The 15772-nt window shown below is 48.6% G+C and overlaps 1 protein-coding gene across 13 annotated transcripts in view; it reads left to right on the top strand.

The window, feature by feature from the left end:
* Positions 1 to 15685, top strand: part of IFT88 (intraflagellar transport 88) — an 80906-nt gene extending 65221 nt beyond the window's left edge. For 11 of the 13 annotated variants that reach the window (XM_082435104.1, XM_082435112.1, XM_082435109.1 and 8 more), the window contains 3 exons: positions 1601 to 1707; positions 10387 to 10453; positions 14847 to 15142. In XM_082435104.1, the coding sequence (XP_082291230.1) occupies positions 1601 to 1707; positions 10387 to 10453; positions 14847 to 15127 (455 nt within the window). In that variant the 3' untranslated portion in view covers positions 15128 to 15142. The other 2 variants (XM_082435105.1, XM_082435102.1) reach the window with 2 other exon arrangements.
* Positions 15686 to 15772: the final 87 nt, after the last annotated feature.

Raw genomic sequence — 15772 nt, 5'->3', positions numbered from 1 at the left:
CAACAGTCTGCTGGGCAGAGTTTCTCAGCTTCGGCAGCACTGACATTTGGGATTGGGTAATCCTGTGCTGTGGGGCCATCCTGTGGATTCTAGAATGTTCTAGCAGCATCCCTGCCCTCCACCCACTGGGTGCCAGGAGCACACCTCCTGTTATGACATTGTCAGGTGTCCCCTGGGGATGCAGCTGCTGCCGGTTGAGGACCACTGCAGTAGCTGCAGCACCTCCGCACTGGACAGCAAAGGGAGCACCTCCAAGCAAGGCCACTTTTCTTTCTTTAAAGAGAGTTTAAGATTCACTGTAAAAGTTGAATGATTGGGACTTCCCTGGTGGCGCAGTGGTTAAGAATCTGCCTGCCAGTGCAGGTGACATGGGTTTGAGCCCTGGTCCGGGAAGATCCCACATGCCGCAGAGCAACTAAGCCCGTGCGCCACAACTACTGAGCCTGTGCTCTAGAGCCCATGAGTCACAACTACTGAGCCCGTGCGCCTAGAGCCCGTGCTCCGCAACAAGAGAAGCCACTGCAATGAGAAGCCCGTGCACCGCAACGAAGAGTAGCCCCTGCTTGCTGCAACTAGAGAAAGCCCGCATGCAGCAACGAAGACCAAACGCAGCCAAAAATAAATAAATAAATTTATTTTTTTAAAAAAGCGTTTAAAAAAAAAAAAGTTGAGTGATTATCTGTGCCGTGGGGAATGTCCAAGGTACTCTGGCCTGTTTAATTTTCAAAACAGGTGTAATCAGTTGTCTACCTTATGGTAGCATAGGAAAAACACTTGCACTCATGTAAGGTCTCACTCTGAGCAGAGTACTTTTCTGATGAACCCAAAGGGTGATTTAGTCTTAAAATACATTCTTCAGTTATCAAAAATTGACCTGCTCCATAGAGTTACAGGTGACATGCTAAATTTCAGAGGATATCTACCGAAAACAGTGGGTTTTATTTTACATTAAATATTCCTAAGCCACTCTTTCCAAGGATGGGTAGATAAGAGAGATAATTGAGTATTATTTGTAGAAAATATAAATTACCTTCTTACTGTGCATTATCAGGGTAAATGTATACATAGGCAATTTACACAGTAGTAATGTGTGACATTTTAGATTATTTTAGTACCATTACTCTTGTAATACATTAATGGTCATGAATTAGTCACTAACTTACAAATTCTTATGGGGTGACTGCAGTGCTGGTACACAGTACTGTTCCTGCCCTGTGGATGTGGCAGAAAACAAGACAGACCAGAATCCTGGCCTCGTGGAGCTTGGATTCTAGTGGGAAGAAAAAGACAATAAACAAGTATATAGTATGTCAGGAGTCGTAAGTGGTATAAAGGAGAAGCAGATGAGGAGATAAAGGCTTGGGTTATAGATGCTGTGGTCTCTCCTGAAGGGCAGGTGGGCAGAGTCCCTCTAAACCCTCTTCCAGGGAGGTCAGTTCTCAGAGGGCCAGGAATACAAAGTGTAGTGATTTTTCAAGAGAAACAAACACTGTTTGTGAGCAGCATTCCTACCCGGGTCCCAGAAGACTGAGTTTATTGATTTATTGTTCTTTGAACACTATGGATAAATACTTTTCTAAAAATATTTTTCATAATTTAGGTCTACGTTTCTTGGTTCGTCTCTGCACAGATACTGGATTAAAAGAAGTTCAAGAATATGCAACAAAACTCAAGAGATTGGAAAAAATGAAAGAAATCAGGGAACAGGTATGTCATGTGAGCCGAAAACTGCTGTCAATTTTGAAAATGTCAGCCTTCTGTAGCTCAGCTGAGTGATGTCTGGGCTTCTGTCAGTGAAATTAAGTTGCAGTTATTTTTCTGCTGTGGCATAAAAGGAGGAATAACTAAAACTCTAGTTTTAAGATAAAATTCAGTCAAAATCTAGTTCCTAATCAGAGAAAGTGCAATAGATTCAGTGTAGTTTTTAGTGGAAATCTACTAATAGACTAACAATTGTAATTTCCCCAGTACAAAATAGCTGCAGGTTAATTTGTAGATGTAACTTTTTAGCTACATTAGCATGTTATTTCAGTGTCAGCTGGAGAGTCTCGTGGCCTGTGGAAACCAGGAGACAAGTCACTTGCCTACAACAGCAGTTCGTTGGGCTGCTCTGTTGCATCGTAGGGCATGGCTCTGAGGATTACTGATACAGAGGCTTCAGGTGTATTTCTGTGTTCCCTGCAGTGTTTTACTTCTGTGAGAGAATAATCCCTCCTGTGTTTGAGCCTAGAATATTTAAAACTTTAACATGATTTCTGAGTATCCGCCTTTCATAGAAAGAAAATTCTTTAAGCTTAAGCTTTTTCAAGAATTTAATTACCTTGGATAATTAAATCTAAATATCGTATTTGCTTTCAAAATGTGGTTATCTTGTTTTTGCTTTGAAGATGTGACCTGATTGTTTTATTCTCTTTTTTAAATTATCAGTTGTAAAAGCATTATGAGCATGACCTAGATCTTTACCTTAAAAATCCTATAAAACATCAAGTTGGTATTAAAATGCCACTGCTAAGGTATATAGTTACAACCTGCTGTGAAGACCAGCTGAATACCACGTACCAATTGCTAATTTAATTAGATAACTGTGTGAAAGTTTTGTAAAATTAAACTAGTACAAATTGGAAGTTCAAACTATCATAATTATCATCATAATTACTATTACATTTGTTTTATTAAGAAGAATCAAAAAGAAGTATCTATTTCAAACCGTGAAATTCTTTGGAGCTCAAAACTAGTTCTGTGAAGTTACTTAGTGTAGAACCGTGGGTGCATCTGGAAGTCTTCAGACTTCGTAAGTTTAAGCATCAGTGGTTTGTCACTTACGAACGGTGACTGAACGGTGTACGTGAGCTCAGGCAAGTTCTGGATCCTGCATGGGGTCCATGTGCTGCCCCGCAGCCGAGTGGGAGTGGGCCTCCCGGCCGGACGCCCCCCACCCCAGTGAGGAGCCAGGAGCCTTCTAGCTCCTGCTTCCGGGGGCCGCACTCAGCCTTTAGGAAACATGGATTCCGAGGACTCCTGGGAAGTGAACTTGAGGGGTCAGGTCGAGACCTGTGCCTGCCACGCACCCTCCTCAGAGCCCCCGCCAGCCCCTGCCCTCCTTGAATCTAGACAGCCTGGGCCGCTACAGGTGCTCCTCTCCTTCTGACATGGCAGCCCCCCCACCACCGGTTCCCCCCCCCTCCACCCGACTGCAACCCCTGTCCTGACCTCTTTTGCTCATGGGGGCTTGTGATTTTACTGTTGTAAATGAGTATCGAATGTCATTGAAACGGCTTTTCCTTTCTAATGACTACTCAGCCTCTTGATTCCTCTTCATCACAGCATTTGTGTATTCAGTGAACATCGTCAGCTTTTGTCTGTGTCTCTCATAGACCTGACCTCTTATCCTTATGTTGTACTGGCCATGGTGTAATTAAGGACACTTAGTAAGCTCAGACGAGTTACAGTTGATGTGTTTAAATTACGCAGCGCTTACCTTACCGGCTTACCCAAGTGAGCGCTGTGTCACTGTGCTCGAGCAATGTCTCTCTTCCTAATGCCTTATCACTGCCGCACTGCACTGTGCCTGTGTCACTCAGATACGTCCTCTCGTCCCAGCCATTCCTTTGTCTTCCTTTAAGTCACAGCCCTTATCCACAGAGCACTTTCTTTCTGTTTCCTTGAGATCAGTTTCTCCATTGTTCTTTGGGACTGCTCATTAAATCTTACATAAAGAGAAACATTTTCTTGATGTTTTCTCACTTATATTTTGCTTATGAACACAAAATTGAGGGGGAAATTAGTGGAAAAGGTCAGTCCTGGGAAGGAGAGCAGAGGCTTACAGAGAAGGAGTCCTGTGGGTCCGAGAGCAGCCTTCTCGGGAAATCGCTGCGTGTCCCCGTGCATTTGTCTAGATTGTGAGCCGTGGGGCGGGCACCCTGTTTCCTGGCTGCGTGGTGCATGAGACGCTATTCGTTATGAAACAAAATGTCGCAAATAAACGCCTGAAGTAAGGATGCTATCCTTTTCTAAATTTGAACTTAAAACTTCTTGTTACTCGTCCTGTGTGTCTCCTGTTTAGAATCTGTCTCGATGCAAAAACTTAACGTTTTTCCTTCGTAATTAGGATTTCTTCATAAAATCATTGCCGAGGCCTGTGTAATACCTGTTGTACAGATATATCTTGATTTCTTTGAATATTTCCACATGGTTAGGTATCTTTTTTCCAGTTGGTGACTTTCTACAGTCTGTCTAGCTTTCAGGTGTTCCTTGCTAAAGCTCTCTGAGTGTCTGTAGTCGAGCTCGTCCATATTGTTAGCTGGAGACGTTTGGGAACCAGCCACAGGGTTGAGACCAGGGATGTCCTGGATAATCACGCCACACCTTTACCTGAGCTGCTGGAAGGAATGCAGAGCTGAGCCCCTGTCTTTACCCTGTCCTTGCCCCTGCCAGTGCTGATGGTGGCAGAAGTTTGGCAGCAGAAGGAAAAGAAATGACGAGGCTGGGTGGCCTTTCCTGATCTCCCTGCTCTGGCTGCAGTTTCCCCTCCTTCCCCCTGATGGCGTCTGCTCAGCTGGACATCAGCGACCGGCAGCGGCAACACCCAGTGCATGATGAGCACGGGCCCGCTCTAGCCCTCTGCATGTACTGGCTAATTCAGTCGTCACAGGAGTCCTATGCCATGATGTTGGATGTGGTTTTATTATTACTGTTCTTTAAGATGAGAAACCTGAGGCCCGTGGTTGCAAAGCAACTTTCTCCAGGTCACACAGCTGTCGGGGGGTAGGCCTCGGATTCACATCCGGGAAGGCCAGCTTCTGGGTCCAGGCTCCTGACTGCCATGCCCTGCTCCCTTACGGATAGTAGAGAAGAAGGATGATGCGACCAATTACTTTCAGTGGGTGTATAGTCCTTCCTTTTCTGCATCCAGGACGTTGGTAGCTCACTCCATGAGCTAAACGAGAATGCACCTCTGTGAGCTCACTGATTCGATCAGAGCTCGGGCCTCAGAACAGTGCTCTCCAAGTGTGGCCTGTGGACCCTCAGAGCCTCAGAATCGCCTGGGCTTCTTACAGTTACAAAGTCTTGGGCCTCGCCCCAGACTACCCCAACCCCAGAATTAAAATCTCTGGGTATGGAGTCCAAGAATCTGTGTGGTTTTTAAACAAGTTCTCAAACGCATTTTTTATTCACAGACCTTCAAGAAGCACTGGTGTAGTGTTACGCTCCCGAAGGGTTACCTTCAAATGATCAAACACCAGCTCAGGATACAGAATCTGCTTTAAGGGGAAAAGCAAACACAAAATAAATCAGGCCGTGGATTTTTAAACACTGTTTTAAAATGGAAAGGGATTTGTGTAGACCTAAGAAGGAAAGAGAAACAGATTCAGGATTATGTGGACCGGGATCATGGACCTCCCCAGGCCCCTAGCTCCTACCTTAAAGCACTAAAGCTGGAAATTCATTTCTCTGGACTGACTTTTCAGAGAAGTGCGTCCTCTTCTGGAACACTTACGGAGAAGGAGGCTGTTTTCCCCTTTGTGCTGGGGGCCTGTGTTCCTGGGCGGGGAGGGAGCTTTGTGCCCTGTTTGCAGAGCCGTGGCAAACAGTCCCGGGCGTGGGGTGGAGCCGCCCCCCAGCAGTGTTGGGTTTTAAGAGACAGTTCGAGTTTCCGCTTCGCTGAACAGAAGAACGTTAGCTGCAAGGAACTCTTCAAACTTCATTGCACGAATGGAAGAGAGCAAAATGGGAAGACAGGAGTTGAAGGCTGAGTATTTTAAATATGACAAGGAAGAGAAAAATACTAGCCCAAACCAAAGAGGATTAAGGGACAAAAGGAAACGATTAGGAGGGAGGAAGAAGATGGGGAAACAGATAGTTTACAAAACACAAAGTTTTAATTGCTCATTCACAAATGAAGTACATTAATAATTTATTCCTTTTTAAAAATCGAATTTCTAAATTTTCACAATATTCAAAAGGAGAATTCCTCTCCCAGTATTTGCCATTTTCCCCCCAAAGAAATCAAATAATTTCAAGAAATTCTTTCTTTGGCCAACTTAAAATAATATGTGACATTCAAAACTAATGTAAAATATAGTTGGTACTTATGCTCAAATTTCCAGTTATTGCCAGAAGCTAGTTGAGTAGAAGCCCTTCTGGTCATAGTTCTTAAAAGGAAAAAGATTCTGTATGAAGATCTCATAAAGGCATAACTTTAAATGAACTGTGAAGGAAAAATGCAAAATTTTTAAAGTTTACGTATGTAATGAAAGCTGCAAGAATGTTTTGCCCATTTTATACGTTATTGCATTTATAAAGTTCAACAAAAACACAGAAGATAATTTATATAGCATTCATCCTTGGTATCAAGTGTGTGGTGATTTGGGCCTTGACGTTTTCCAGGGTGAGGCTCCCGCGACGCTTTGGTTAAAGGCCGTGGAGTCCCGCCTGCCGGCATCACCCTGCGCCGGGTCCTTGGGTCACCTGCTCAGGAGACGCTTGACACGGACGAGGTGCTCCAGCTTCTTGTCACCTGGCAGGAGAGTGAGACACACACAGGTCGCCTGCTGCCCGTGTGCACTGGATGGGGTTCGGCCCGTGACCAGGGGTCCGAGTGGTCCCCGGCGGAGGTGTGGCTGGACCTCGGGGCCTGGCGTGGAGACGGGAAGGTGTGAGAGAGGTCCGAGGGCAGGGAGGTGCGGCCACGTTCGTGGGTTCTTTGGAGTTGAAGCTACAAAGAAGCGTCTTAAATTCTGTTTTCTCTTGAATTTGAAGTCAGAGCCAATCTTCTTAAGGATCCTTAACTAGGTAACAACTGCTCCTTGTTCTAAGACAAAAATCTACTTCTTACGGATGGTGGACGGAACCCCGGGCTTTCCTCTCAGTCCCGGCCAGCTCCAGACCTGGTTCTCATCAGCAAGATGAGGACAGTGTTGTCGGCTGGCCTTCCCAAGCCGTCCGCGGCGCGCTTAGGTCCGTCCCAGTCTGTCCCTGACATGGCTAGAAAATGACCACATACTTGGATGTCAGAGACGTCAAATCGCTGCGGGAGTTTGCAGCCGTCACCCTCGGGTCCTGTGACCGCTGTCCCCCGGGGGCGGGTGATAGTGTGACAGTGTGGGGCTGCGCGGGTCCTGGCGACTCTGCCTGACCCCTGCCGGAGAGCAGTGTCGTGTGTTCGCGGTGGGGAGAAGACACTCTCCCAGCACTTCCCTGTTTAATTTTTCCATCATTTTGTTTATATCTCCTTTGCTCCTCTTCTCTTTGTACCTTCTTCTCTCATTTTTTCCCCAAAGTGGGAATGGCATCTTTTTTTTTTTTCATATTATTGAAAAAACAAATGTTATTCTAAAAATACAGGTAGATTACTTTTGTAAGTAACATTTTAATTCAAATAAAAATGTGTTAAGGAAAAAGTGAAAATCATTCAGCCACGACTTTGATATCACTGTTAGCATTCTGACATTTCATCATCCCAGGCATTTTTACAAATATATACAAACATATATCAATACGTTTTTTAAATGGGACTTTTATTTTTTAAACAAAAGTGGATTTTTATAAAAGTACTGTCTTGTAACCTGAGTCTTCCCCTCACTTAGGAAGATAACCTGGGCAGCTTCCCATGTCAGCAAAGGCAGGCCTGTGTCGTTTTTTGCCCCTTCCTGTGGCTGTTTGACGTGTCAGTGTTGCCATGATGAGAATCTTCTGTCAGTCCCGCTTCCGTACCTCACGCCCCTGCAAGCGAGTCCGGATTCCTGGGAACTTTATGAGGTGTTGAAACTCTGAGAAGGCGGCAGTGTCTCCTGCTGAGAACAAAATGTGACACTGCAGTGCGCCTGTGTCCCTGGGCCTGTGGTCCACCCCCGGCATTCGCTGTTTGCACCGGCCCCTCTCAATAAGTTGTTATTGTTGTGCCTACTTTATTTTCAGAGTTTCATGTTCTCTTTCTCCAGAAGGTTCCCCCAAACTGGACCTCACCTTGACCCCCTCCAGTCACGCGGCCGAAGCATCCCTCCCCGAGACCCTCACGGCCATGGTGTGAATGTAGTGGACACTTTGACCTTTCCACCCTGCGTGACAGAGCCCCGCTCGGTCATCCCCTCCCTGTCCCTTTAGTTCCCGGGGCTCCGGGGGGGTGGCGGGGCCTGACCCTTTGAGGGCTCCCCTTCTTTCTGTCCCCTGAAGGCCCCGCGACCCGGCCTCTGTGGGTGGATGGTCTGAGAGAAGACTTGGCCGAGTCTCCACAGGTCACATTGCTTTAAACTTAGAACCTGATCGAGCCTATGTGCTGGTAAACGTTCTGGTCTCACTTGTGACATTGCCGTCTCTGTAACCTCCACGCGGACTCGCTGCTTCGGCTGCTGTGGCGATGGGACACAAGACTGATCACGGTGGGGTTTATTGATTTCCAGTGGCAAATGGGTGGAAGAGGACGAGAACCCTGACCTCCGCCCACAGACGAGTGAGTGGAGTCGCGGGGGCCTCGGGGAGTGAGGGGGGCTGGCCGGAGGAGCCGGTGGAGCCGGGGGACGAGCCCACGAGGAGGAGGCCACACCGGGGAGGGGGCGTGCGGTCCCGGGCTCAGGAAGACGGAGTCTGAGCCCACAGCGGGCGCCGGTCCACTCGGGTCCATGGGGCTCGGCTGAGTCAGCCGGCTCTGGGTTCTCCCGGGAGCGAAGCAGGCCACGCGGGGACCTGGGGGTCTTGATGCAGACGTGCTTGCCATGGCAGGGGGCTTCCAGGCTGGAAAAAAGCAAGGGCGTGACGGGGTGACTTAGGCAAAGGCGGGTGAGAGCCAAAGCATGGGAAGGTTCTAGACGGGCGCAAGGACAGTGTGACGGGGCCACGGTCATCGCCGCACGTGCTCACTTTCCTAGGTTGTCCTGTGCTAAGCTTACAGTTTCTTAGATCTTTTCCCACATTTGATTTGGAAAAAAGTTTCAAGTTATATGGACATTTGTCTTTATGAGTGTAATTATTTTATCATTCATTGTCTAGGTCTTATAGATACGCTGGCAATTATTAATCTATGGATAGATGAAAACCAAGTTCTGAAATAAAATCTGATTAGAGATATTAAAATATTTTGTTGCATCAATTTTAGATTTTCTTTTGTTTGTGAAGGCAGAGGGAGAGATGGAGTTCTGGGGAGATTTCTTTTTAATAGAAAAAACTCAAGCATGTTTATATATATTTGAAGGTCCTAAGTTTTAGGAGAGTGTTTCATTTTACAGAAATGAGTCTTTTTTTTTTGAATTTTATTTATTTTTTATACAGTAGGTTCTTATTAGTTATCTGTTTTATACATATTAGTGTATACATGTCAATCCCAATCTCCCAATTCATCCCACCACCACCCCACCCCCCTGCCACTTTCCCCCACTTGGTGTCCATACATTTGTTTCTCTACATCTGTGTCTCTACAGAAATGAGTCTTGAGTCATTGAAAAAAAATTGTTTTTTCTTCCTAGGAGACTACAATGTCAGTAATCCCATCCGTGACCTGATAATTTATAAATATTTGGGGAGTTGTCGGGGTTGGGGGAATAAATGGTGTCCTTTGAATTAATGATGAAATTATGTTTACGTTATTGAAGATCTAAATAAGATACCAATCTGTGTTAAGAAATTTCAATCCAATTGTAAATAGTTGTCAAAAGCCGTCTGTGTCTGCTCACTGACTACCCTCTTCTCCAAACAAACCATTATTCATACAAGAGCCTGGAGTCAGCGTTTAATCAAAAGCTCTAACTTAGGCACAGCACAGCGTGACCGTTCAATGTAAAAATAAACCTAAGAATGTCACAGTTTGAAGATAATTCTCATGTCTTAAGGGTGAGTTGGTGTCTAAGAAAGTAGACTGTTGGGCAGATCTTAGGTACTTTGTGAGATTTAACAGTGCCTTTATTGTGGAAGTTGACTTTCAAAACACTGTTGTCCTTTAATCATGTCAAGTGGGGCTAAAGCAGAAATAGCCCATTCGCAAGGTCCCCTTCTCCCTCCACCCCTTCAGCTACTGCGTTTAAGACCTGAGCTTTCACATCTGGGAAATACTTGGTTTTTAAGTTGTTTGCAGAAAGAAGCAAGGACGACCCTGCACTTTGAGGCCTGAGTGCCGTTCGTGTGTCTGTAGGACTGGTTGCCCTTCTCAGGGTTTCCCCCTTACTTACAAGGCAGCCCGGGCCTTCCTCCTGCGGGGCCGACTCAGGGGCCGCTCCCAGTGAGCCCAGCCTCGGGAGGCAGGACGGTAAGGCCTAAGGGACGCACAGTTTAACGTGTGTTTTAGAAATCGGTTCTTGGTTATTGTTGACCTTGAAGGACTATCATTTATTCCTGTTTTCATTACAGTACAGCTGACGTCCAGTATGTCCTTTCTAACGTGTCGCCTTCTTGCTTTAGCGCACCAAGTCTGGCAGGGACGGCAGCGGGGGTCCCCGCGGCAGGAGAGACGGGAGCGCTGGCAGTGGTGAGTGTCTCTGCCCCCCGGAGGTGCCGGTTGACAGATTTCTAGTACATGGGCTTCTAGAAGCACCTTGAAGTCATCTGAAAATGTCCTGTTTGTTTGTTTTATACACAGTAAAACCTCACCTACTCTACTTTTGTGAGCATCAGCCTGCTGTGTAATTGAGTGTTTGTAGGTGTTAGTGGGTGTTGGTTCCTGAATAAACGGACCTGTTTCTGCTAATTGATGAATAGACAGTGCACATTGGATAGATTATCACAGGTGTCCATACTAGTGGGTTTTACTGTGTCACATGTTTTAGATGTACGTTGTAAGGAGGTGCCATGGGACCTGGGGTCGTCTTACAGGATGCTGACAGACCTTTACACTTGTAGTGTAGAAGTGGTGCCGGTCTGGGCACTGGGTGGCATGGCTGTGGTCCCAGCCGTGGCCACTGCACGTCTCTGGACCAGCCACGCAAATGCTGTCGCTTTGGGCGATTCTCTGACTGCTGGGGACATTGTTACTTAATAAGAAGGTTTGTTAAGTTTTCCTCCCCTTTTTCCCCATCAACAAAATCTACCTTCTGTCTCTACTTCAGGGGATAGTAGAAGTTATATTTAGGGGAAACTGGATGGTTTTAAAGAGACTAATTAGAAAAACAAATGCTAAATTGGGATCCGTATCATGTCCACAAATAGCACCGTCGTGCAGACAGGACCCGACTTCATCCTGTTGTGTCTGTCTGTGGTCAGGAGTCACGACAAAGAGAAATGCGACCCTCGGTTTAGGGAGGCCTTTCTTTCGTTCGTTCATTTATTGGATGCACGCTGGGTGCCGAGGACGTGGGGACGAATGAGACGGGGCCCCTGCCCTCAAGGAAGTCAGGATCTACTTGGAAAGACACACGAGCCCTGATCTGTTGAGGGCGCTGCCTGGCAGGGGTGGGGACGCGGCTGGGACGGAGACCATCCTCGAGGGCGGAGCTCTGCTCTCTAGGTGCGCCCAGGCGCTGACAGCCAGTGCGGTGCCTGGTCCAGCGGGACGCCTGGATTCTCCGAGGGTCAGTCCCGCTGCTCCAGCAGAAGCCCCAGTCCTGGCCTGGGTCCCTGGTCCCAGGGACCATCACCCAGAGCTTGCGAAGTTGGCAGGGCGGCCCTGAGCCTGGGTCCTGCGTGTGCCGGGGCCGCCCCTCATCTTCCCCCCTCTGCCCCTCCCCGCCCCACGCGTGTGGGTGACCCTCCATCCAGGTCCCGGTCTGGAGACCTGTCCCGGCAGCTCTCCGTCCCTTGTCCAGCGGGGCCACCTGCGGTGGAATTCAGCATTTTGCGGAGTTTAGAGGAGTATGTATTGTGGTGCATTAGCCACGTACCCTATACCCCCCCTGGGGAGCATCTCCGAGTCAAAGGAGTCTCACTGCTTCAGTGCAGCGTGAATATTCACACTAAGGATAAGTAATGGCCCAGAATAGCTGCAGGTCAAGTCAGGTTTTATTCTTGACGTGAAGTTGTGTTGCTGCCTGGAAAGCTGGCTTTAGATCTCTTTGGAATTTGGATTGTCGTTGAGGGGCTATGGGCCTGCGTCTCCCAAAAGCGTGGAAGCACCTCGGGGAGGGTCCGGGCAGCCCGCCGCTCTCGCTCGCCTGCTCTTAGGAAGCCTGCCAGGCGGCCGAGGCGCGAGCCCTTGAACTGCGCGCCCCTTGAAGGAGCAACCCCCAGGGAAGCGTCAGTTACTTACTGAGTTCCAGAACCAGACGCAGCACCCTCTAAGGGTCCTCCACGTCCCGCTGAAAACCTTGAGCTCAGAGTAGCCAAGCGGTCCCTAACGCACACCCATCACCAAGCCTGCCCTCGGTCCGCAGGGCCTGCCCTGGTCACCGTGGGCTTGTGAAGTGTCGCTGAGGCCCCCGGGGGTCCTCACGTTCAGGGTCCACTTGGGAGACTCCAGCCCTCCGAGCGAGGTGTCCTGAGAGCTGCCGGTGCTGAGCCGGAGCCCGGAGGACGGTGTCCACCCAGAGAGTGGCTCCCGGCCCGCCTCCCAGGTGCCACCCCGCGCAGAGGAGGGCGCCTCCTGGGCCAGCCTCCCCGCCACTGCCGTTTCTCTCTTAGTAAGTTTTCCTTTCTCCCATCCAGCGCGTTGCAGCCCAGCACAAACAGGCAGTCCTGGGGCACAAACACGCTTCTTGGAGCCGAAGCTCTGGCCGCGGGCCTTGCAGGCCAGGGGTCGTGGGCCTGGCTCTGGGGCGGGTTTAAAGCAGCTCCCGGCTCCCAGGGGGCTTGCCTCTCTCTCTCTCTCTCTCTCTCTACACTTGCCCTTTTGTTCCTGGTTTCCCATCATCGCCAACACCCCACTTCCTCCCGGGGCCCCTCCCTGTCCCCGGAGCCTGGCTCTCGGTCTGCCTCCAGCTCGCCCAGGCCGGGGGCCGGCCCGCCCAGCTTTGGGGTCTGAGCCCGCTGGGCTTCCTCCTTGCTTCGCCTCGCAGCCCCCCGGAGCGCCCTGGGCAGTGTCCCCTCCCCGCCCCCTGCAGCCCCCCGTGGGCCGAGGTCGCTGGCCATCCCTCGGGCCTCTGGAGGAGCTCCCAGCACAACCTGCGTGTTGAAGGGTGCCCGGGGCCCACCACCTTCCGCCTCTGCCCCGGGAGACCCAGCGGCGCATGTCTCAGCCCGGCACTCTCTGGCGCTCCGTCTGGACGAGACCCGCAGCTCAAATAGGGGAAAGGGACAGTTTTCTATGTGGATCCAGGTGAGGCCAGCCTGGAGCTGGTTAAGTATGATGTGTTAAAATTAAGTGCAGTGCCTACAGCTAGGTTTTTAAAAGTGTTGCCTAGGAGAGAAGACCATAGGAAACATGTCATCATAATTATTCGTTTGTATAAAATGACTGTTTCTGAAATGCCTGAGGGCCCTTGAAAACTGTTCTTCTTTTGTGCATCAGACTGGTCTCACTGCAGCCTGGTCTTTCTGTTAATTTGCTGATTAACCTCAGCGCCCTTCCTCACGAGGGGTCCTCAGATTTGAGTGTGTAGCAGAGTCACTGGGAAGGCTGGTTAAAACAGACCCGAGCCCCCATCCGCAGTGACGGGCCCGGGGCCCTGTGTTTCTGACCAGGTCCCAGCTGCTGCTGCTGGTCCTGGGACCACACCTGGAGAACCACTGCTGTATCTCAAAGGAGAGAATGCAGATTACATGCAGCGTCGTGTATGTAAAAGGTCACCGCCACTACTACCACCAAACCCACGTTCACGTATGTGGCAGTCTCTGGTCACCCAGCCTCCGGACTCCGTCACCCACAGGGGGTTCCCCCCGGGAGGTGGTGTGAGACCCGCCTGCACACGCCGGTGCTGGGCAAACAGTGTGTTATTATTATCACTTACACAAATCGCACTGGGAAGCAGCAGCGTTTGCTTTAGAGCTTTGCAGGATTTTCAGTACTTTAGTTTGTTTTTTACAGAATAAGCTTAAAATGAAATGAACTTGTTTTAAGTACTTGAAATAAAAAATGCATTACCCTTAAATGCAAAATTTTGGCTTCAGGTTTGAACAGCTCGGTGCCAAAACATCAGTTGAGAAAAACAATTAAATCAAATCCATGTGCACAGGCAGAGCTGAGCTCCACGAGTTCAGGGTCCACATGGCCGCCCCGTAGCGTCTGCGGGGATGGGGGGTGAGAGGGACAGCGTGTTCCCGAGGCTGGGAGCCGGACGGGTGGCCTCTCCTGCGGCCCCGTCTGCCCTTGGGGGACAGCGGGTTTGCTGACTGACTCCGCGTACTGGGTTGTGAAGGTTTCGTGTTAAAATTGTTGGTCGTTTACCGTGTGTGATACTTAATGGTTTATTGCGTTTTTCAGTCTAATTTTTATTCTGTCTTGGGTGTGAACGTCTCTTATGCACTATTTCCATTCCATATTTGGACTCTATAATCCTTTTAAGGTTTTTCCTTAAATTGGGCCAGAATCTATCCTCCTCTGCCAGGCACATCAGACCCCTTCTGTATGTGTTCTCCAGGCATGTGAAGAGAGTTGGGGGGGCGGTGCCTGGGCCAGGCTCGCCCAGCCTCTCCCGCTCCTCACCTGCCCAGGCCTCTGACGGCTCCCAGGCTCCACGCGGGCGACGGCGCAGCCCCTTCCCCCCACCCGCTGCCCTGCTCCGCGCCAGGGGGTGTTCGCCAGTGTCTCCAAGCACATGGTGGGAAGGGTCTGCATAAAGCCTACTCTTGAGTGATGCTTTGACTATATTATAGGTTCCCAACAAGAGATTTCTTTTAAATTTCAGAAAACAAGAATTACATCCTTTGGAAATTGGCTGTCGAATGAAACAGCCTTCCTGTTTCTTGACAAATAAGTAGACTTTAAGATTCGTAATGCAGTGTGATGTTGCCCAGCGTGTTGAACACGTGTGTTGTTGTTTCTGTGTTTCCAGACGGTGGCCAGAACTGTAGTGCTGGTAGCAGAGGCGAGCGGCTCAGCGCCCAGCTCCGAGCCCTGCCCAGGACGGAGGAGCCTTACGACAGCAGCAGTAACAAGGAGCTAGGCAAGTGCCCGGGCCTGGCAGACGCGTCCACCTGGGCGTTATTAAGGGTTTTCCAGCACAGACAAAAGTTTTACATGACTTGGGAGAGCATTTCTCTTCATTCTGGGTTGTTTAGTTTTGAAGATGAGCCTCATTGGTTTCACATTTGCTGTTTTTCCCTGTTCCTCTAATGCAACCATCTGTTCTGAAACCTAGACGCCTCCTATGTGGATCCGCTTGGCCCGCAAATAGAAAGACCCAGAACTGCAGCCAAAAAGAGAGTCGACGAGGATGATTTTGCTGATGAAGAATTAGGAGATGATTTGCTTCCAGAATAATATATATTTTAAAGTATTATTTATTAATTAAAGGGAAGGAATCACCTTACAAGATAATACTCATGTTAAAGTTTGGATTAAATACCCAAACTTTAATTTTGCACACTGTCAAAACTTTAAATAAGTGTATTCTGTTCTATGAGTATGGATTTAGATTTTGTTTTGCTTTTAATGGAATAAAAACGTGTGAAAATAATACTTTAGGCCAGAGACTTACGCTCTTGAAAACATTGACCCACAGTAAGAAATAGATCTTGTAGCGCTACCTAGTACCTCCACACACGTAAGTATTATTACTCACTTATTACTACAGTGTGTGCTGCTATTTTCTGTAATTTCATTGAAACAAAGTGAGTAATGGAAACACTATATTGATTTCATGCTTTGCAGCTTAAAAATACTGTGCTTGGACATACCCTTGATGAGTCGTTACTCAAGGTAAATTGCTTTGGAAGTTTTACTTCATGGGGATTCCAACACTAGTAAAGCAGTTGTGTT

This window comes from Balaenoptera physalus, assembly GCF_965194825.1.
Source record: "Balaenoptera physalus genome assembly, chromosome: 18".
Classification (NCBI taxonomy): Eukaryota; Metazoa; Chordata; class Mammalia; order Artiodactyla; family Balaenopteridae; genus Balaenoptera; species Balaenoptera physalus.
Note: the sequence above shows the minus strand (reverse complement) of the source record. Positions and strands in the feature narration are given on the sequence as shown.